Below are 21,110 nucleotides of genomic sequence, written 5' to 3'. Positions count from 1 at the left end.
CCCCGTGCACCAACCCACATACACCTGACAGCACCTCGAAACAAGGCCCAAACACCAAACACAACACCACCGCTTCGCTGCGATCACCATGATCCGCCCCTCAAAAATAACCCTCTCAATCGCAGCCGCAGTCATGATCGTTGTATTCATGCTGTTCGCATCCTACGACTCCCTACGGAATTCGCCGAGTGGGTTGATTTCTCCATATAAATCGCCCGCCTCTGTTTCAGCTGATCCCGTGGTCGCGCCGGTAATAGGCGGTGCTGGGGTGGGGGTGGGTGTGAGGCCGCCGGAGGGGATGTTGGAGGCGCCGGTGGTGAAGTTGAGTCAGAAAGAGAAAGAGGAAGTGGAGGAGGATGGGGTTGTGAATGGTGGGGTCATCATGCCCAAACTTGGGAACGAGACCATAAAAGCCGAACTCGGTCGCGCATCATGGAAGGTCCGTCCCAAACCCGAACCTCATACCCCTAACCCCCATCCGTACTAATCCAGATATCCGAGTAGCTCTTCCACACAATGCTCGCCCGCTTCCCCGAATCCCCAACCCTCGACGAACGCACAGCCCTGTCAACCTACCTCCACCTCTTCTCCCGCCTCTACCCTTGCGGCGACTGCGCAACCCACTTCCAATCCATCCTCGCCCTCTACCCACCCCAAACCTCGAGTAGAGAGACAGCGAGTCAGTGGGGGTGTTTTGTGCATAATCTGGTGAATGAGAGGTTAGGGAAGGATATGTTTGATTGTTTGAGTATTGCGGAGAGGTACAAGTGTGGGTGTGATGAGGAGGAGGGGGGTGAAGCCGAGCGGAAAGGCGAGGCTTTGACGGGTGGGACGGCTACGGTGAAGCAGGAGGAGACGGGGGAGGCGGTGAAGGACACGGAGACGGAGACGGAGAAGGAAGAGGTGAAGGAGGTTCAGACAGAGGAGCCAGTTGTCAAGAGTGAGCAACAAGAAGCCAAGGAGCACCTGGAAAACATGGAGGTTGAGACGGAGGGGTTAACGGCGGGAGGATAGTCCGTGATCACGTCCAGGTCCGGCGTTATGCATGCATTGTCACGAACACTAAACATCAGCGAGCATCAATACTCTTGGTTGAGGGAAGCAGCGATAGCTCTCGCGTTTGTGTTCCCACGGGTCTGGTGCCTGGATCCAAATCTCTCACGCCACGTCCAGCTGCCTCTCACCGCGCACACACCCCTGAACCCCCCTATCCTGCTATTCTGCTATTCTGCTATTCTGCTACTTGACCGAACAACTACTCGTATGCCGACGTCAGATACCTCGCCTCTTGCATCCTTGCTTGCGCATTTAGAGAAGTCACCGGGACGTGGACGGGGGAAACGGGGCGCCGCTCCCGCTGCTGTGTAAGGATAACCCAACCTCCTTTTTGCAGTAGCTAATTTGGTTGTGGAGCCGTACAGTCCGGACGTATTGGTTGACGGCGTCTTTGAGTACCTCGATGATGTCGAGACCTTGACCGACGCGGACCGCACCGCCGCGCAGCATTTATTCCAGGTACTGGGGAAGGAAGAAAGGGGATATGATTTGGAGGCGATTGTTGTCGAAGTGGTGATAAAGACGTGTTTGAAGATGGAGAATGCGATGGCTGGGTGGGAGATTGTACTGGTAAAGCAAAAGCCAATATGCGAAGGACAGAGTTGCCTGGATGTATGCTGACATGACGCTTTACAGAGATGGGCAGACTTGAACTTCGACAACGGCAATCGCAAGTTAAGCATCGATGACACCACCCTCCTCGCCCTCTTCCCTCCTCTCACGGCCGCAATTCCTATCCAAACTCCACGCGTCATCGTTCACATCCTAAACTCCCTCATGCGCTCCTCCGCAAAGATGAAAGAACGCGTTCTTCGCCTCACGCTTCGCACACACTGCCCTAGAATTGGCTCTATCGTCGCCGTAGGCGCCGACTATATGCTTCAAGAAGCGTGTCTCCGCTTCGTGATAAGCGTGATTCCATCGAACCGTGCACAAGCAGAGAAGATTGTGCGGTGTTTCTGGCCGAACCCCGTATTAGCGGATGACTTGGAACAAGCCTTGATCGAGGAGAGGGCTGGTTTGCACGTCTTGGACTGGCTTGCTTGTCTTAATCAGACGCGTGGGGAGGAGGCACCATTGAGCGTTGAGGTTACTTATGTTCAGCTGGACGGTGAGACGGCGCAGCCTGAACCTACTCAGAGCGGACAGTGGATACATTTGAGTCATGATGGTATCTGCACGCATATGTTCGAGGAGGGGAGACTCGTTATCTTGGACGTTGCATACGACCAGGTTGATGAGATTTCTGCATTCAATCGTGCATCTTCGACCTTCAACCTGAAGCTTTCTGGTGCTACCATCGACTTCGTTCTTGAGCCCGTCGAGACTCTCTCCTTTCAGCTCGGCATTTCTGACTCGCAAGGAGAGGATGTCGGTCCTAAAGTCTTGCAACGCATCGAACTCGGTCGTGCTCGCTTCTCCAAGGAGAAGAAGAGGTCAAAGACAAGTATGCCTACCAAAGCCATCCCCTCCGGCATCGCCTTGGAGGAAGCAAAGACGATGGAGCAGAAAGCTGTGGAAGCCTCACAACGTCTCAAAGTTGTCGAGGAAGGCGTTCGTTCGTCTCCGTCGTACTCCTCGCAGAAAAGTCTTCATTCTAAGGAAGACGCGGAGAAGGAGTATGATAGTGATGCGATGAGTGACCTCACTGAGCTTCCGTCACAGACGCCGATCAGAGATATGACTCCCGCACAACCTGAGCCCGTCACTGCTCCCGTTCAGGGAGCTCAGGGTCCGAAGCAAGTTCCCCGGATGTCCTCTCAAGTCGCCCGTGCCTTCTCCGATATTTGGAACTCACCCAAGGATGCTCCACAGCTTCCCAAAAAGGCACCTGCTGCAGTTCCGATGGTGAGGGACGGTGATATGATGAAGCCTCCCGTCGGAAAACCTGGTGCGAAGAAGAAGTTCGAGCCGCTGAGGCCGAAGGAGAAGGCACAGAAGCCGGAGATTGCTCAAGGGAAGGACATTTTTGACTTTCCTGAGGACGACGACGCTGAGGAGGAACCCGTCAAGAAGCCCTCGGCGAAGAAAGAAGTTCCTGCGAAGAAGGCGGTGACGAAGGCGAAAGCTGTGCAGAAGGCTGCTGAGGACGAAGACCTGTATGACCTCCCGCCCGGGGCTGAAGCGGAGGCGATCAAGAAGACAACTAGAAGACCGGACCAACTACAGTCGAAGGCTGCAGCCAAACCTGCTCCAAAAAAACCTGTAGCGACCCAGAAAGATGTTTACGATCTCCCTGACGACAATGGCTCAGAAGTCGGCGACGAAGAGGCTGTCGTCACCACCTGGTCCAAATCGAAGTCCAAGACCCCTGGTTCTCGCGCTCCGGTCAAGACTTTCGCATCGTCCAAGAAGGAGGCGCAGTTAGCTCGACGTTTGTCTATGGAAGATGAACAGGAAGATGAGGGCTCGCTGACGGATTACGATGACATGCCCGGTCTCCCGAAAGCTAAGGCGAAGGGAAAGGCGTCGCTGAAGGAAGCCAGGAAGCCTGCTGCAGCGACCAAGAAGCCCACAGCCAAAGGAAAGAAAGTCGTGGATGAGTCGGAGGCGGAGATCTCAGAGCCTGTCCCGGCCCCGAAGAAGACCGCAATGAAGCCAGCCAAGGGTAACACAAGAAAGAGTGCGCCGGCTGACCTCGAACGCGTGGTCGCAGAGAGTCGCAAAGCCCGTGCCACGAAGGCCGCTGCACATGCTGACGCTTCCGAAGCTGAAAATGAAGTCGAAGCAGAGCTCGAGGAGAAGAGAGTGTTACCTCGTCGTGGCGCGAAGGCTGTTACTGAGAAGAAGATGAAGGAGCAACTGAAGCCGACGCAGGAAGATGGCACGTCTGCGGACACGATGGTCGCCGACGAAGGCCTTATTGTCTTGGAGGCGGCGCAGAAGGTAACAGGGCGTGGGATAATCCTTGAGGACGAATCGGACATGAGCATGTCCGAGGCTGAGGGGCCGGTGAAGGCCGCCAAGAAAGCGCCAGTAAAACCAACAGCTGCCAACAAATCAGCCCGTAAAGGTCGTCTCGTGGTGGATTCATCTGACGATGACTCCATGTCAGAAGACAACGGCACCCCCAGCCCTCAACCCAAGAAACCCGTACGCGTTCAGGCAGCCAGTCATCCGTCAGCCCACCTCATCGACGAACGTCTCTTCCGCAAACCGAACGTCATCGCCTGGGGTAAAGAAGGCCCTCTAAACTCTGGGCCCGCTACAGCGAAGAAGAGGGGATTGCAGGAGGAGAAGCGTGAGCGTGATGTGAAGAAGAGTAAGTTCGTGGAGGATGTGGAGGAGGATGGGGCGCCGGAGGTTATGGAGTATGAAGAGGCGGAGCACAATATGACGAAGATGAGTCAGATGACTGCGGTATGTCCTGTTTCCCATTGTATAGGACCTGATGCTGACTGGAGAGAACAGATTCGAAGCAACGGCTCCCCCGTCCCACTTGCCGATGCTGGTCGCATGATGGGTGGTCGCGAGGACTTGGGCAGTACGGACGTGATCCTAGGCTCGAACAGGACCGACGAGATGTTCGCCATGAGCAACATCAATCTCGCCAGGGACGAGCCCGCGTTCCGAAAGCCCTTGGCTGCTGCTGCCGTAGCGGCGGCTGCTAAGTTCAAGCCTGCGGAAGCGAAGAAAGATGCTGTGGGAAAGAAGACGAAGGAGAACAATGCGGCGAGGGCGTGGGATGGCAAGGAAATTTCTGCTTTCCATGCAGGTGAGCGTGTGAAACAACTGTTCTGGATGATATGTTGACACCTTTCACAGTTCCACAAAAACCCCCAACCAAGAGGAAAGCCCAGGAAAGCTCTTTTTACCACCTCCTTCAACGACAAGGAATCCTCAACACCTCTTCAGGCGACCAAACCCTCGTTGGACCTTCATCGTCTATCTCGTCCGCGAGCAGTGTTGATGAAGATGACTCTATGGACGATGCTAGTGAAGTGATGAGCGAGAGTGAAGACGAAGTCGAGGTTAGCTGGAGGAAAAGTCTGCCGGAGCATCATAAAACGACGCTCGCGTTATTGGGGGAGATAAACAAGGTTCGATCACCACCCAAAGGGGTTGTTGAAGTGTACTGATGACTCTTTCGAACAGGCTCTCGTCAAACGCATGCAAGAACAAGAAGTCACTCTCCATTCCACCATCACCTCTTTCGACACTGAAGCAGCACAATTCACGACCGTCATGGACAGCGCGCGTCAGTCCGACTACGCCAACCTCCACAACACCCTCCGCACCGGCAAGAACAAGATCAGCAAACATATGGATGGAGTTAGGGAAGTCGCTGGCGAGGGAATCGGGTATGACGTCGCTGCTCGGTTGAAGGAGTTGAGGGAGAGGAATGCGGAGAGGGGAAGGATTGTTTCGGGCAGGTTGAAGGATGCGCCGTTTGGGATGCCGACGATGAGGAAGAGGGTCAAGTGAGCGATTTCGGGGAGGGGGTTGTTTGTGTGTGTTTATGTATACCTTTTATATCTGTTATACTGATTTAATTGAGGCGTGTCGTCTGCTTCTCGTGGAGACTTGATCTGCTTTCCCACGTTGGCAGATGGTATCACTATCCAACCATTGCCTGCAATTCTTCCGTGACTCTTCCCTCCTGTGCTTCCTCAAAGTCCCACCTCTGCCCCTATGCTTGTTTCCACACCTCATTCCTCTCAACCTTCTCCCTAATCCCCTCCCTCATGCGCTCATAAACCTCCTCACACCCCTCCCTCGCAGCCTCCAAACACCCAAAAAACTCCTCATCGGAAAAATCACCAAGACTCTCACACAGCACCAACTGTTTGTGGACATTTTCGTAGCAGATGACGTGGGTTGATCGTGCGCTCTAAATCCCACAATTGTCAGCGTTGTGGTAGGTGGGATGTTGCGGGGGGGACTTACGTTTACGTCCTCTATTCTCGAGATCGCACCTGTTTGTTCGTCTACGCCGATCGCGACGGCGGAGATTGTGGATGACATGGGTATGCCTGCGTCCATCAGGGCCATACAAGCTGCATTAATCCCCGCCGCCAAAACGTGTACACTTCCATCTGGTGATGGGGGTGCTGAGATGATTTGGATGGTGATTTGGATATGGGTTCGTGGATGCAGCTGCGCACGGATTATCGGCGAAATCGCAGACAGGAGTTTCCGTTCGAGTGATTTCTCGTGTGTTCCTATCAACCCTCCCATCAGCACAATCCCCAACCCATACTTTCAAAGGGAGACAAGACAAACCTGGTGCACCAACCGCCGGCCGTACGATAACCTCAATCGTCGCTTTATCGACTTGCTCGTCGCGTAACCTGACCTCCATCGGACCGTTCACGGAACAGAGGAGTTTTGTGGGGCCGTGGGACCATGTCGAGGAGCCGTCTGCGCGGTGGAGGAGGGCGGTGGTGGTTGTTGTTGGTGACATTTTGGCAGTGATAACTTTGCTGGGTTGATTAAGGAATAAGGTGGTGCCCGTGATTTACGTATACGTTCACGTGCGCCACAGGAGGCCAGATTTATATCGTTTCGTATTAAGCGGAATCCAACACCCGACACTTGGTCCCCGCACTTCGGCAGCTTCGGCGATGAAGCTACTTCCTCGAGGTGGGGCACCGGGCTCGTCTCGAGATGTGTCAAAAGGTTGATCCTCGATCACACTTGACAACGTTACCTCAAATCACTTAACATCGATCAATGCCTCTCAAATCGTATGTCGATGGACCATACGGCATTGTTGTTGGATGTGTCGGCTAATCATGATCTGTCCACAGACCTCGTCCAGACGTTCATATCCCTGACCAGGATATCATCTCATTCCTCTTCGACAGGAAACCCGCCTGTGATCCAAATGCGCCGCTTTTCGTAAATGGCATGACCGGAGTCGGATGCTCCTGGAACCAACTCAAGGACCTCTCGCGTCGATTCGGTGCTGGTCTCGTCGAGAAGTTACAGTGGAAGAAAGGCGATGTCTTGGCTATCATGACCCAAAACGCTGTATGTGCCACCTCTTTCTCGTGATCAAATTCGAATTCATGGACTGACGAAAAGGGTTGGGATAGGTCGAATACCCCATCGTCGCATTCGGAACGCATATCGCTTCTGGTATCGTGACGCCCGTTAATCCATCCTACACCGCCCCCGAACTCACCCATCAACTCCGTAACTCCGGTGCCCGGATCCTCGTGATCCAACCTTCTCTCCTCCCCATCGGTATCGAAGCGTGCAAGACGCTCAATATCCCGCGTGAGAGGATTTACGTGATTGCGGAGGAGAGCGTACAGGGATTCCAGCCGTGGTCGAGTATTATGTCGAAGAACCAGTTGACGAAGGCTGAGCATATCAAGAATCCGAGTAAGGACTTGGCGTACCTCGTCTACTCTAGTGGAACGACTGGGTTGGCGAAGGGCGTTATGCTCAGTCATACTAACTTGATTGCGAATATGTGTCAGTTGTATGGGGCTGAGGGAAAGTACTTTACCGTGGGAAAGAGCAAGTACATCGGAGTGCTGCCGTATGTTGTTTGAGGTTTCATTGTCAGAAAACAAAGCTAACCAAGACATACAGATTCTACCATATCTACGGGTTGACGTGTCTCGTCCACCTTCCCGTTCTCCAGGGTATCCCAGTGATCATCCTTCCTCAATTCACGCTCAAGGACTTTTGCAACATCGTCCAGAAATACAAAAGTGATGATTTCCTCTCGTGCTCTGTTGCATCTTAGCTGACAGGAGTCCTCACAGTCACATACGTCTACGCCGTGCCCCCCATCATCCTCCAACTCGCTAAAGACCCCATCGTCGACAATTACGACCTCACAAGCCTCGAAATGTTCAACTGCGGCGCCGCCCCCCTAACGAAAGAACTCACCATCGAAGCCACCGAACGCCTTCGAGTCCCTATCAAACAAGGCTACGGCATGACCGAATCCTCTCCCGTCTCTATCGTCCAAGATTGGAATAAGTGGCGCGTGTATGGTTCGACTGGCCACCTCCTCCCCAATATGTCCCTCAAATTCGTATCACCTGGGCCTGAGCACGACGAACTCCCGGTGAATACGGAGGGAGAGCTTTGGGTTCGGGGCCCAAATGTTATGCAGGGGTATCATGGGAATGAGGAGGCGACGCGGGAGACGATTACGGAGGATGGGTGGTTGAGGACGGGGGATGTTGGGTATGTAGATGAGGAGGGGAACGTGTTCATCACGGACCGCGTGAAGGAGTTGATCAAGTACAAGGGATTCCAAGTCCCCCCGGCCGAACTCGAAGGCGTCATCATCTCTCATCCTGCGGTCAAGGACGTCGCTGTCATCGGTGTCTATGACGCGACGCAGGCGACTGAGCTCCCCCGCGCGTATGTCGTTCTCAAAGATAGTGTCAAGGGAAGGGAGATGGAGATGGAGAAAGATATTGTTGCCTTTGTGAAGGGGAGAGTTGCGAGGCATAAGAGGTTGAGAGGGGGGGTTAGGTTTGTGGAGGAGGTGCCGAAGAGTCCTTCGGGGAAGATTTTGAGGAGGAAGTTGAGGGATGAGGTTAAGGCGCAGGGAGAGACTGCCGGGGCGTTTCAGGCTGTTGCGAAGCTCTAGATTGCTAGAGAATGTTGTAGGATATTGCAGTTGTATGATTATCTTGATTCTTTGCATGCTCCTACGCTTTTAATCTATGGCGAAACGACCATGCTTGTTGTGCCTAAGAAGGACTGATTTAGTGATCCATCTTGACCATCTTCCCAGGCTCCCACTCGTCCACCGCCGACTTGATCCCATTCCAATACCTCAACCGATACGCCGCTCGCGTCGCCTCCTCAATATCCCCTCCCTCCAACGCCCTCCCAATCTCCTCAACAGTCTCCTCAATCCTCTCCTCATTCTCCCTCTTAATCTCCTCGATTTCCTCTTCCGTCCGCGCTTCCTCAATCGCCTCCCGGACTTCGAGGACGGTCATCAGAATTGCTGGGTCGGGGGTGTGCGTCTCGGGAGGGGGAGTATCGGCGTCGGTGTGGATGTCGTGGTATGTTGATAAAAGGTATGTTGCGCGAGGTAGTGGGGTGAGGAGGGTTCGGTAGGCGTTGTTTAAGTGCGAGGATAAGGTGTCGGCTAACCTCCTCTGTCCCTCCTCTTTGTTAACGAAAGAGTCTGGGTGGACGAGTTGCTGCATCTTTAGGAACTTTTGTCTAAGCGCCCGGCCATCGACATCGAAGGGTCCTTCCGGTGGAGGACTCAATCCGAATAAGTCATAATGCGTTGTCGAGGAAGGAAGAGGGGTTAGGGAGGAGCAGGAGGTGCAGAGCAGGGTTGAGGGTGGGAGGGGGGTGGAGCAGGTTGGGCATTGTTTTCGCGGTGTTTGTGACGTACGGGTTGTGGAATAAGGCCGCAGTGGTGCAGCAGCTTGTATGGGAGGGAGAGCTGATCTGGCAATCGTAGCCCGCGAAACGGTTGATCTGCTGGAGGCGAGGGCGAAAGATCCTCGTCTGAGGACGCTTGATAGATTGTTGATGACGGATCGCCTCATTGACAATTTCTTTATTTGCTTGGCCGAGAGGATGGTGGGGGATGGGCGTGGCTGGTTGGGATTGAATCGATTCTCGCCACCGACGTCCGGGGCAACGAAACGACAGCCAAGTGGACCCTTCGCCAATAACCTTAAATCAGACGAGGCCGTCTATAAGAACCACGATCCTCCCTGCTGTTGTAGGCAACGATCGATCCACCATTGTTGTTGGCAGGAAACACAAGCGTCAACGCATCTACACATCTAATCATTTACGCTGGGTCGCTTTCGGAGTGCCATTAGGGGGTTGCGGGTACGTCTCCCCACCTTTCCTTCTCTCTTGCTTGCTATGAGGATGGAGGCTGATGGTGGAGCGGGAAGCAGTCAGCGATGTCCTCCTCACCAAGACCACTGCTAGAATACTACGACGTGTGTCTCTACGATGAAGACATGGATAACCTCCAAGGTCTAGGCTGGTTATCCGACAATAACCTCTCATTTTGGTGTACGTCTTTACCGGCTTGCAAGCTGAACACTCGGCTGATCAAGACGTACAGATGAATATCTCGAACGCGAAGTCATTCCAAACTTTACCGACACTTCCGTCCTCCTCATCCGTCCTTCCTTGGCGTTTTTGATCGCACAAACTCCGGACCCATCTATGATCGCCGACGCCCTTCCTCCGAATTTGATGGATGCCTCGCATCTTTTCCTGCCTATAAACGACAACACAGACACCACCTCCGTCGGCGGCTCACATTGGTCGCTCCTCATTGTCTCGCTCCGGGATAACGTATCAATGTCCTATGACTCCCTCCACAACGCGAACGAAGAACCAGCCCGCCACATGTCCTCCGCCTTCTCCAAACTCTTCAACAGCAAGCGAGCGGGAGCGGGCTCAGGAGGAGCAGGGGCGGGGCAAGAGTTCGAGTTCGTGTCTATGCAAACCCCCCAACAAGAAAACGGCAGCGATTGCGGCGTCAGCGTCTGCCTCCTCACCCGCCTCCTCGTCGGCCGTCTTCTCGACACAAACCGCGAAGCGAGCGTGGATATGTCCGTTCGCGAGGGCGACGCGGGGGCTGCTGTCGATTGCCGACAAGGCCGGGAAGAGATGATCTCGATTATCAAGAAGATCGTCAAAGAACAGGGACGGAAAGTTGGGGGAGCCAAAGACGTTGAAATTACGACTACTACGACAAACTCGTCGGTTGATAGGGAGGTGGATGGGGAGGGGGTGGGAGAGTTGGGGGCAAGTATGGTCCCGCCTGAGAACCGACGGACATCAATGTCGAGTCCGCGCTCTTCCGTTAATGTCTCGAGATCACCGTCCCGGAGCCGACAACGACCGTCCAGCGCAGCTCCACCTTCGTATCCGCCAATCTCGGGACAAATGGGATTATCACCCACCTCGTCCAACCTGTCCAACACATCTCAACCTATGATCGGTGGTCTGGGCACGAGTCCAGCGGCGAGTGTGGCTTCGGTGCCCAGCGCGTACCCTGGCTCCGGCGTTGCGGGACGCCGTGGGAGCGTACCGTCTGCCGTCATGGGGATGGGTGGTCCAACGGCTGGACGTCGTGGGAGCTTACCCGTCGCTGCTGATGGAGGACCAGGGGTGCCGCCACAAGCGTATGTGAGGGATTCGAGGGTGAGCTATAATGAGGCGAGGGGACGGGTGCCAGTGCCAGTGCCAGTGCCGGGGCCGGGGCCGGGGCAGGTTCCGGGGCAGCAGGTTCCGCAGGGTGGAATATACTGACGGGATTCGAGGCCGCTGTGATCCTAACGGAGGCCAATGGAGAGGTGCGCCCACGTAAGAGAGGAGAATGACGAGATAATTTACTTGGGAGGAGATGAGCCGGCTAGCCGTGGGAACGCGAGCGCGACGTGTATCATTACGGGATGTAATATTGGGTTCAGGATGGACCATTTTTTCAGCATGAGAGCTATAGCTACTATCATATTTCTGATCGATATTTGAAAATTTTGTCCACCGTAGCATGATGTATAAGGTAACGAGAGGAACTCGGAGTACCCGTATGAGTCGGGGCGCGTGCGCGTGCGGTGCCTTGCAGCGGAATTCATGAGCGAGGTGTACGAAGGTGAAATACTTGAATCAGGATTTGAGAGATATGGAGACTCTATCACCTGAAGGACTTCGATTGGGTATGTTTCCTTCATATTACAGTCAGCTGGATTTGATTGGAAGTGCTGACCATGGTACGCAGACGGCCGCCGCTGGAACGAACTCCGCTGCTTCACATCCCGTATATCCCTCCTCCCAGATGCCGACGGATCCTCCTACATTGAACACGGCAATACAAAGATCCTCTGCGCAGTCCGCGGCCCCCGGGAACCGCTTCAACGGGGTACTGCACACCCGGAGAAAACAATCATCACCGTCGACCTTTCTGTCCCCGCCTTCTCTACCACTGACAGAAAAAAGCGGTCAAGAACAGACAAGCGGTTACAAGAGTGGTCGACGTTGATTGAAGATGTGTTTTCAGATGCAGTGTTGGTGAGTTTGACACCGAGAAGTGAGATTAGTGTCAGTTTGCAGGTGTTGAGTCAGGATGGGGGCATGCTTGCGGATTGTGTGAATGCGGTCACATTAGCGATTGTGGATGCGGGGATCCCGATAAGCAATTATATCTGTGCCTGCACGGCCGGATTGTATGACAATGAGCCATTATTAGGTGTGTGCAGTTGTGACTATTGCCTGCTGGACTTCACTAATTCTTCTCCACAGATCTGAATAACATGGAGGAGAACGACATGGCGTACTGCACAGTTGCAACACAAGGAGCGACAGAAGATGTTGCGTTACTACAGATGGAGACGAGACTACACCTGGACAAGTTTGAGAGTATGTTGAGTGTTGCTATTGCTGGATGTGGGCAAATCAAGGAGATGATGGACGAGACTGTGAGGAAAACCAGCAAGGCATACCTGGATAGGTTGGAGGAGCAGAAGCAGTGAATGCCCAGTTGATGATGTTGGGAGTTATAGGAGGCGAATTACATATCCGGGCCCTCGCTTGAAGAATCGATATAAGAGGAAAATAGCTCAGGATAGAACTTGAGAATCCCAACGAGCTCAAACAAAGCCCACAGTTTGTTACGAGGACTAGTTGAATACGATGATATACCCTAGGCCTTCGTCTATCTTCCTTCAATTCCATCTCCCGATTCAGCTGGCAGTCGTTATCGATACGCAACAGACTCTTGCTTCCCCTCCCACTCGAAATGCTCGAAGAAGTCGCATCTTATCTTGACCACGTCACAACTCTCCGTCTCACTCTCTCCTCCAGAAGCCTCTACACCTGCCGTAATATCCTAATCAAGTCCATACTGTACCGACCCAAACAATTCTACCTTCCCGCTACATCTCTCGAACTCGACAACCGGTGCAAAAGAGAAGAAGAGGTTCGCAGGATGGATTGGTTAGTGTATTGGAAGGCGTGCGTGGCAAGTCTCTCGATGCGGATGAGGAAGTATCTGTGGTATGTTGGAAAGAAAATTCGGTGTGTTCTCTACTTATCAAAGGGGAACGTGATGGTGACGAGGGGAAGTGCGGAGCAGGTAGGGAATGCGTGAGTCATTAAGAGAAGCTTCAACGGTATGGAACGATAATATGGTTATGCTCGCCGTAGAGATCGCATTTGGTACTGCACAGGATGGAGGCGAGGCAAATACATACAGAGTACTGATATGTGTTCGCGTCACCACCCCTCCTTACAATTGCCAGATGACATGATTGAGTACACACCAATGTGTGTACAGCGTGAATAGTCCATGCCTCGGTTTCACGTCTGCGTGCATCGTCCGAAGTGCCGACCTCGTTCATAGAAATACCTGCTCATGTATAGAACTCCACCGTGAGATTCCCAACCTCACAGTGCAGCACTCGCCCATGACGCCTCCCGCCTTACAGCGGGTTCTTCCAAATCCCCAACCTCTCCATCGTCTCCCTCACCCCCGCCGTCCCCCGATCCCAATAGATAACCCCAATAATAGCCTCCAAAGTCGTCATAATCATCGAATCCACCGCCTTCCCCTGATATCCCGGCCCAACTTGAATCAACTTGTCCAACTCCAACTTCCGTCCAATACCAGCAAGATGCGCGTTATTCAACGTTTGGCTCAAGTTAACCGTGACGAGCCCTGTTTGGTTTGCGTGCTTTAGGGCCATGATCTCGACGATTGCTAGGCGCATTGCTGATTCGCCGATCATTGCTAGCCCTTTGTTACCGCTTAGACCACCGTAGTAGGAAGCGTGTCGAATTGCCTGCAGGGCCATGGGCCGGGTTATGACCTGGAATTGGTGGTTGAAGAGGGATTCGATGCGAGATATTCTGAGGTCGTCATCGTTCATTGTGGAAGGTGATGGTGGATGGGGTGGTGGTGGTGCTGCGTAGGTTTGTTTCTGTTTCTGCTGTTGATTGAGTTGTTCTTGAGATGATGGGAAGAATTGCGATTGAGATTGTGATGCTTGTTGTGACGATGCTGGGATTACGTACGCGTTCCAAGCTTTTTGTTGTGAAGACCCCGCTGTTCCTTGGGATGATTGAGACCAGTCGGCTGGGCCGGGTTCTTTACCGGAAGCTGACGAACCACCAAGTGGATCATTAGGCCACTGTTGCCAGCCTGATCCGCCGTGTCCTTGTGACATAGGTTTGAGGTGGCGAATAGGAATAAGGTTGCGCTAACTGTGTCGACAGTTTCTCTTGACCGCTACCGTATGACTCGAGATTTAATCGGTTTGGCGCTCACAGACTCTTGCGACAGGAGTGATCAAGGCGGCGCGTTTGTAAGCACCGATCAACGTGTCGCACACAAACAAAGCGACGATCTTCCTTTGCGCAGGTGATCCGCACACGCAATGACTATTCCTTCGAAGGCGAGAAGAGCAATTCGAGTTTCGCTGTCCTTCTCGACTCGAAGGGAAAGTCAGCCGCGTATGGAGAGCAGTGTCAAAGTCTTCAATGAAGACGTCGTTCAAGCGAGCTGGATTGCTTGGTGGATTGTTGAACTTGGATGGTGTACGTGTACTGGAATTGCCGGTTCGTATGTGGGGTTGCAACTGCCTGCCGGCCGATGCGACAGATGCAGCGTCGTGCAGAGAAGCTTTCACGAGTGAGAACGAAAGAGAAAGGACACTCGCAATACTATTGAAAGCATGTATTATCATATCTTGTCTATCGTAAACTCCCCGGGTATCATTATTGCTCCTTCTATATCCTGATGCCTTTTTGGATCGATCCTCCTGGGATGATCTCACGCTCTACTTCCTCTCCAAAACGAAACGGTAACGAACGTCACCCTTGTGCAAACGATCAGCAGCGTCGTTGATGTTGTCGGCAGTCATCTCCATGATCTCGTTCTGGGGCTTAATACCGTGACGAGCAGCGAACTCCAGCATGAGGTTCTGAACATGACGAGAAGCGACCAAAGATCCAGAGACCTTGAGCTCGTGAACAATGATGTCAGAGTAAGGTGTGATCATGTCAGGGTCGGAGGAGAGACCGAGAGGAATCATAGTTCCAGTGGGCTTCAAGCAGCGCATGTACTTAGCCCAAGGAATCTGTCCAGCGACGGTGGAGAGGATAAAGTCGAACTTCTCCTCAATCTGGAACTCCTCGTCCTCAGCAACGCGGGTAACAACGAACTCGCGAGCACCAAAGTGCTCAGCCTCGGCCTTCTTGGCGTCAGAGCCGGAGAAAGCAGCGACGTGACATCCCCAAGCCTTCAAGAACTGGAGGGCCAAGTGTCCGAGACCACCGATACCGACGACGCCGACACGGTCGGTAGGCTTGATGTTGTTGTTGTAGATAGCAGCGAAAACGGTGGCACCAGCACACATCAACGGGGCAGCATCCGCAGGGGCAAGACCCTTAGGGATCTTGAAGACGTACTTCTCCTTTCCGATGTAGCCAGATCCCATACCACCCATATCCAAATCAGCGTATGCATACATCTTCCTCTCCGCGCACAGAATCTCCCTTCCGGTCATGCACATCTCACACTCCATACAGGAGTCGTGGAGGTATCCCCATCCAACGACATCGCCCTTCTTGAGACGCTTACACTCGGAACCGACCTCCTCGACGATACCGACGGGCTCGTGACCGAGGACGTTACCGGCCTTGAGGTAGTGGATGTCGGTGTAGCAGAAACCACAGTGGGTGACCTTAATGAAGACCTCGTCGGGCTTGATGTCACGGATGGTGTGGGTGGCCTCGATGACCTTTCCCTCGGGGGTTCCCTTGAAAACTTGGATCTCAGGCATATCGACGAATGTGACTGTTGTAGGTGTAGGAGGTTGTTCCTCACATCTCGAGGAGCCCACACCCTTTTAAACGCACCAGACTCCGTACCTAGGTACTACGCGTATCATCGTGGCTAACTTGGATTTGTCAGATTTCATCACTAAGAAACAAGTACGTTTTCGGTTTAGTCAGCTCGCACTTTTTTTTTTGCGACGCCGCATCATCCGACGCGTTGGTTTGCTTCGGCGGCGCATGTGGGTGCTATAGTGCGAGATAGCCGAGACTCGGTCCAGATGCACAAACTATAGTGCATGTGAGAGTATGAAGGCATGATCCGCCGTGAAGCAGATCAAGGCAGACCGTGCTTATCCTCGCTACTGCTGTGCTCGTCGAGGTGAAGCTTGCGGTTCCCACGTTGCGGTTGGAAGAGCGCTCGGCTGTACGTCCGCGGTGTGGGCCGCCTATTTCGTAAAGGCTTAGCCCAGGCACCATGCATATATATAAGGGTATACGAGGCTCGTCCTCTTAGTTGCTAGTTACCAATACTACTGTTCTGGCTTATACCTGTTCTAGCCTACTCACCCTCAGCAGACCGTTGTCCAAGCACATGGTTAGTCCGACTGTGAGTTTATCCCTCATGGCTCGCGACCGATCCAAACATGGGAATACCGAGCTTGCCGAGGATGGGTGAGAGTGAATGTATATATTAAGGATGGTTAACCACCAAGGTGTGGTTGTGATAACAATACGCATATGGGTGATAGCTACTGTTGATAACCGTATCCCTGACCCCATTGGTTCCATCCGTTGTTGTAGGCTTGTTGGTTCATATAGTGCTGGTATTGTAGTTGTTGTCGTTGCTGCTGTTGGTATTGCATCTGCATTTGAGCAGCCATTTGTGGTGTCATAGGCATGGGCTGCATCGGCATTCCCATTCCCATCATATGCGGTTGTACCATGTTTGGCATCGCATACTGACTCGGCATTGCCATGGGCATTTGCATCCCGTTGCCTGGTATCGCCACTTGTCCACCCATGTACATACCTTGCTGAGGTTGCATCATCCCCGCTCCCATGCCCATTTGCTGCGACTGCTGACCCCCCATCCCGTGCCTCATGTGCTGCTGCCCCTTCGGCACCGGACTCTTCGGCCTCAACATCTCAATCTCCCCATCAAACCCCACCACACTGCCCGTACCCCCCTCCACCAATCCTTCCAACCATCGTTCAACGTCCCACGTCGTCCGTGTCATCTCCCGTCCCACACTAACCCACCCCCTCCTCAAGCTTGCATCCGTCGCAAAGATCTCGAGACGTCGACGCCCGAGACAGAAGTTCTCGATGATGTGGTACAGTTCGGTGGGTTTGGCGTGTGGTGTCGAAGGTGGTGGCGATGGGGCGAGGATAGTGTCTGTGTCGACGTTGCAGTGGATTAGGTGGGTGTCTGTGCTGCGGCGGACTGTGCCTTTTATGCCCATGAGGCAGTGGACTTTTGAGCTTACGAAGGGGCCGGATTCCCAGGGTTGGCTGTCGGAGGTGGGGTCTGGGGTGGTTTTGCACCAAACGACATCCTCGGCACGACGGAAGCCCCAGTGAGTTAGGAGTTGGCGCCCTGTTTCCAGACACGGTGTGTTGACCCATATGTAGAGGAAGGACGGAGTTGAGATGAGGTCCGGGACCGGGAGGTGGAACAGCTGTTCCGGGTGGTGTTCAGGACTGTAAACCAGTCAGCGAAACTTATGGTAATGTCACGTTTTGGGCTACCTCGTTGCATCAATAACCACAACATCAAATCTAACTCCCCTCCTAACCCCTAATACATCCCTCAAGTCCTCACCCTGCTCATCCCACCGTAAACTCATAGGCGGATGTGCACGCTCTTCCACCAATTTCTGCTTCAGCCGTGCCAGACGAGCTAGTTTCGGGTATCCTTCGAAACGGGATTCGAGAGTTGCGTTACGGATGTAGGATTGGGGGCGGTGGGACGTTTGAACGAAGTGGAGGGAGTAGTCATTGATGATTGAGCCGTCTTTGATGAGGATTTGGGGCTGCTGTACTTGGGCTTGCGAGGGAGGAGGTGGTTGAGGTGTGAATTTCGGAGCTGGTGGAGGAGATGGAAGGTCAAGTTTTGCTCGACGGCGCTCGGAACGCTTCTTGAGAAGTTGGATCAGGCGGTCGTGGTCGGCACCATTATTGTTCTCACGCTTCGTCATCCCCGGGGTACTCATGTCTGCCCAACACAGTCAATACAACGCGTTGAAGTGCTATTATCCTGCTCCAAAACAATCTCATGGTTGAGTGAGGTTGCCGTAATGAGATTAAACTCTATCCCGGTCCGAGACCGCTGCCGGTATGGGCCACGCACGTGCACGTGTTCCAGATGTCACATCGTCAAAATGCTTGTCTGAACTGTAATCTATTGAAAAAGCTACCTCCGTCCAACAAGTTTTCGTACAGGTAACCGGTATACCGGTACCGAGTATCTTCTCGGCTCTCTATTATTCTCAATTGACTCCGACGTCAAAGGCTGCGCGCGTAGTCCAGCCGTCGCTGCAACCTCAAACTCTAAACCTCAAAACCTCCCTTCAGACCCAGACATCCTCCCTGTCGATCTTCATCATGGACAACCTCGAAAAGATCATCGGCCTCGCAACCGACCCAATCCTAACTCCCTCTCAAGCCTCCCTCCTCTCCGCCCTTCATACCGCCCTCTACGTTGGCATTCTCTACATCCACCCCCGCTCGCGTCCAACCCCGACCCTCTCAAAAGACTCTCCACAAATCATCAAACTCCGCGCACTTTCCGTTACAGTTGCATGTCTGATTTCCACCTCCTTGACCGCGATATACGCGAAGAGCCGGTATGAGGATCTTTGGCATGGCGGACTCCGTGTTCTTGGGTTTGGTGAGGGCACGTGTGGGGATGTCAACCGTGCGCTGGGATTAGTTTGTGTATTGTATATCGGACCGCTCGTTAAGTGGTTGATCTGGGAGAACGGATTGCGGTTCTTTCCCGGGAACGTCAAGGAGAATCTTACCTCCTGGATTGGATGGAGAAACTACATCATCGTATGTCGCCCTCCACACACAGACAAGCGATGCGAAAACTAACAAGAATGCCACAGGGTCCTTTCACCGAAGAACTTGTCTTCCGCGCTTGTGTTATCCCCCTCCATCTCCTCGCCCACGAATCCCGCACAAAGATCATCTTCTATACCCCCCTCTTCTTCGGCCTCGCCCACATCCACCACTTCTACGAATTCCGCCTCACGCACTCAGAGGTGCTCCTCTCTGTCGCCTTGTTTAGGACGTTGTTCCAGTTCACGTACACGACCTTGTTTGGGTGGTTTGCGAGTTTCGTGTGGTTGAGGACGGGGAGTACGTGGGCTTGTGTTGCAGTGCATACGTTGTGTAATGTTATGGGGTTGCCGGAGACTGGAAGTGAGTTGAGGGGGTGGAAGAAGTATGCGTATAGAGCGGCGTTGGTTGGTGGGATGGTTGGGTTTGGCATGCTTCTCGGTCCTTGGACCAATGGGAACCGGTATGAACTATAGAAATTCAAGTAAGGTAGGAAAGGACACGGACGCATAGCGTATGAGCATATTATAAAGTCTTCGTATTTTTTATGTTCTGCCTCCACCCGCGACACATGATAAATCAGATATAGGCAATACCATCTGTCCACCTCCTTCTCCTTCTTCCTCACACCCCCACTTCACTCAGTCCATCGCTTAAGCAGTCTTCTCGAGCTGGTCAAGAATAGCCTTGGTGAACTCCTGGGTAGTAGAGTTACCACCCATATCGCGCGTCCTCGAAGCACCATTAGAGATGACAGAGTAAGTGGCATCAGTGATACGGTTAGCGTAGTCATCCAAACCGAGGTGACGGAGCATCATAGCGGAAGACAACAACAAAGCAGAGGGGTTAGCCTGGTTCTTGTTCATGATGTCAAGACCGACGTGTCTGCATCCGGGCTCGAAAACGGCGAACTCGCGGCCGACGTTGCATCCGGGGACGACACCGGGTCCACCGACGAGGGCGGCACCGATGTTGGAAATGATGGAACCGTAAAGGTTGGGCATGACCAAAACATCGAACTGTTGGGGCTTGGAGACTGCCTGCATAGAGGCGTTGTCGACAATGAGGTCGGAGGTCTGGATGGTGGGGTAGTCTTGAGCGACCTCGTTGAAAACTTGACGGAAGAGACCATCCGCGAGCTTCATGATGTTGGCCTTGTGGACGACAGTGACCTTCTTGCGGTTGTTCTTGAGGGCAAAGTCGAATGCGAAACGAGCAATGCGCTCAGACTTAGCACGGGTGATGATCTTGAGGGACTCAACGACACCAGGGACGGAAGAGTGCTCAAGACCAGAATACTCACCCTCAGTGTTCTCACGAATGATAGCAAAGTCGACATCCTTGTGACGGGTCTCGTAGCCGGGGATGTTCTTGATCAAGACAAGGGAAGCGTAGGTGTCGAGTTCCTGACGGAGGGCGACGTTGAAGGATTGGTGACCACCACGCTCGAGGGGGGTGAACAAAATACCCTTAAGACCGACCTTGTTGCGCTTCAGAGACTCGATACATTCCCGGAACTTGACGTTGGCCTTGCCGGTGGAGTTGATACCGGTGACGTCGACCTGATCCCACTCGACGGGAACACCCTCTGCCTTGAAGACCTGCTTCACAGACTCGGCAACCTCGAGACCGATACCATCACCAGGGATAAGAGTAACTGTAACCACATCTCAGTCAGCCAACCGCACTTCATCAAACTAGACAGACACCGGAAATGAACAAGACCGGACAACTGGAACCTCCCGGCGCGGGGCTCGCATCCCCCGCCAGCGAGATCACCAATTGTCCTCAAGTGTTATCACCATCCAGCATCAAACCTCATGAACATACCAGTGTACTTTCCCCCAATCTTCTTAGGCAAAGCCGGAGCGACCGTGGCGAGTCCACGGGAAGGGATCTGGGTGAAGCGTGAGGTAGCCGATCTGAGCATCTTCGGGTTCTATTTTTTTGTTCGGAGGGTGGAGTTGGTACGTCGGAGAGCCCGGGACGCGGTGATGCGGATTTGCTTGAGGGCAAGCCACAGGTCCCGGTGCTCCGGGGAGACGGGAGCGAGAGGGAATGGGACGATAAATTGGAGGGTAAAGAGGAGAAATGTTTGTTATTTTTTGTTTAAAATGTCATATTGGGTGTGGTTACCCGAGTTTGGGATGCTCATGGTGAAAGATCAAACGCCTCGCTAGAAATGTCATGTCTCGGCCCCCGACCCCTCCTCCTACGTGATCCGGGGCTTTCACCGCTTCTTCTTT

The 21,110-nt window shown here is 53.3% G+C and overlaps 12 protein-coding genes across 12 annotated transcripts; 6 read left to right on the top strand and 6 right to left on the bottom strand.

Moving 5' to 3' along the window:
- Positions 1-298: 298 nt before the first annotated feature.
- Positions 299-1,014, top strand: SAICODRAFT_53281 (uncharacterized protein; the record flags this gene model as incomplete). Its single annotated transcript, XM_019169206.1, has 2 exons — positions 299-439; positions 505-1,014. The coding sequence occupies 2 exons, from the start codon at positions 299-301 to the stop codon at positions 1,012-1,014; spliced, it is 651 nt and encodes a 216-aa protein (XP_019026429.1).
- On the top strand, positions 765-5,437 carry SAICODRAFT_183187 (uncharacterized protein). The gene is made up of 5 exons (XM_019165934.1): positions 765-1,364; positions 1,422-1,626; positions 1,693-4,416; positions 4,468-4,771; positions 4,822-5,437. Exons 1-5 carry the CDS (start codon positions 1,042-1,044, stop codon positions 5,133-5,135), a joined length of 3,870 nt encoding a protein of 1,289 aa, XP_019026428.1. The 5' UTR covers positions 765-1,041; the 3' UTR covers positions 5,136-5,437.
- SAICODRAFT_17072 (ribosomal protein S5 domain 2-like protein) lies at positions 5,231-6,460 on the bottom strand (the record flags this gene model as incomplete). Its single annotated transcript, XM_019165747.1, has 3 exons — positions 5,231-5,887; positions 5,944-6,218; positions 6,280-6,460. The coding sequence occupies 3 exons, from the start codon at positions 6,458-6,460 to the stop codon at positions 5,687-5,689; spliced, it is 657 nt and encodes a 218-aa protein (XP_019026427.1). The 3' UTR covers positions 5,231-5,686.
- A 269-nt stretch (positions 6,461-6,729) lies between these two features.
- Positions 6,730-8,617, top strand: SAICODRAFT_33350 (putative phenylacetyl-CoA ligase; the record flags this gene model as incomplete). The annotated part of the gene is made up of 5 exons (XM_019168286.1): positions 6,730-6,743; positions 6,807-7,029; positions 7,095-7,546; positions 7,600-7,721; positions 7,776-8,617. The coding sequence occupies 5 exons, from the start codon at positions 6,730-6,732 to the stop codon at positions 8,615-8,617; spliced, it is 1,653 nt and encodes a 550-aa protein (XP_019026426.1).
- A 25-nt stretch (positions 8,618-8,642) lies between these two features.
- SAICODRAFT_28971 (Co-chaperone Hsc20) lies at positions 8,643-9,572 on the bottom strand. Its single transcript, XM_019167280.1, has one exon. It carries the CDS (start codon positions 9,540-9,542, stop codon positions 8,736-8,738), a length of 807 nt encoding a protein of 268 aa, XP_019026425.1. The 5' UTR covers positions 9,543-9,572; the 3' UTR covers positions 8,643-8,735.
- Positions 9,573-9,911: 339 nt separating this feature from the next.
- SAICODRAFT_52727 (cysteine proteinase) lies at positions 9,912-10,542 on the top strand (the record flags this gene model as incomplete). The annotated part of the gene is made up of 2 exons (XM_019169165.1): positions 9,912-10,026; positions 10,079-10,542. Coding segments are annotated over 2 exons (579 nt in total), but the record flags the coding sequence as incomplete, so codon positions are not given.
- A 1,086-nt stretch (positions 10,543-11,628) lies between these two features.
- SAICODRAFT_88452 (exosome complex exonuclease RRP41) lies at positions 11,629-12,672 on the top strand. Its single transcript, XM_019171558.1, has 3 exons — positions 11,629-11,684; positions 11,747-12,214; positions 12,268-12,672. Exons 1-3 carry the CDS (start codon positions 11,651-11,653, stop codon positions 12,495-12,497), a joined length of 732 nt encoding a protein of 243 aa, XP_019026423.1. The 5' UTR covers positions 11,629-11,650; the 3' UTR covers positions 12,498-12,672.
- Positions 12,673-13,099: 427 nt separating this feature from the next.
- On the bottom strand, positions 13,100-13,880 carry SAICODRAFT_28970 (uncharacterized protein). Its single transcript, XM_019167279.1, has one exon. It carries the CDS (start codon positions 13,815-13,817, stop codon positions 13,446-13,448), a length of 372 nt encoding a protein of 123 aa, XP_019026422.1. The 5' UTR covers positions 13,818-13,880; the 3' UTR covers positions 13,100-13,445.
- Positions 13,881-14,693: 813 nt separating this feature from the next.
- SAICODRAFT_17067 (NADP-dependent alcohol dehydrogenase) lies at positions 14,694-15,830 on the bottom strand. The gene has a single exon (XM_019165745.1). It carries the CDS (start codon positions 15,804-15,806, stop codon positions 14,802-14,804), a length of 1,005 nt encoding a protein of 334 aa, XP_019026421.1. The 5' UTR covers positions 15,807-15,830; the 3' UTR covers positions 14,694-14,801.
- A 637-nt stretch (positions 15,831-16,467) lies between these two features.
- Positions 16,468-18,083, bottom strand: SAICODRAFT_17066 (MT-A70-domain-containing protein). Its single transcript, XM_019165744.1, has 2 exons — positions 17,551-18,083; positions 16,468-17,502 (listed from the first exon to the last, which is right to left on the bottom strand). Exons 1-2 carry the CDS (start codon positions 18,012-18,014, stop codon positions 16,551-16,553), a joined length of 1,416 nt encoding a protein of 471 aa, XP_019026420.1. The 5' UTR covers positions 18,015-18,083; the 3' UTR covers positions 16,468-16,550.
- A 322-nt stretch (positions 18,084-18,405) lies between these two features.
- Positions 18,406-19,340, top strand: SAICODRAFT_52644 (uncharacterized protein; the record flags this gene model as incomplete). The annotated part of the gene is made up of 2 exons (XM_019169159.1): positions 18,406-18,855; positions 18,912-19,340. The coding sequence occupies 2 exons, from the start codon at positions 18,406-18,408 to the stop codon at positions 19,338-19,340; spliced, it is 879 nt and encodes a 292-aa protein (XP_019026419.1).
- A 177-nt stretch (positions 19,341-19,517) lies between these two features.
- SAICODRAFT_88439 (isocitrate dehydrogenase subunit I) lies at positions 19,518-21,064 on the bottom strand (the record flags this gene model as incomplete). The annotated part of the gene is made up of 2 exons (XM_019171557.1): positions 20,695-21,064; positions 19,518-20,521 (listed from the first exon to the last, which is right to left on the bottom strand). Exons 1-2 carry the CDS (start codon positions 20,792-20,794, stop codon positions 19,518-19,520), a joined length of 1,104 nt encoding a protein of 367 aa, XP_019026418.1. The 5' UTR covers positions 20,795-21,064.
- Positions 21,065-21,110: the final 46 nt, after the last annotated feature.

Source organism: Saitoella complicata (assembly GCF_001661265.1).
Source record: "Saitoella complicata NRRL Y-17804 unplaced genomic scaffold SAICOscaffold_3, whole genome shotgun sequence".
Classification (NCBI taxonomy): Eukaryota; Fungi; Ascomycota; class Saitoellomycetes; order Saitoellales; family Saitoellaceae; genus Saitoella; species Saitoella complicata.
This window is presented reverse-complemented; position numbering and strand designations above follow the sequence as displayed.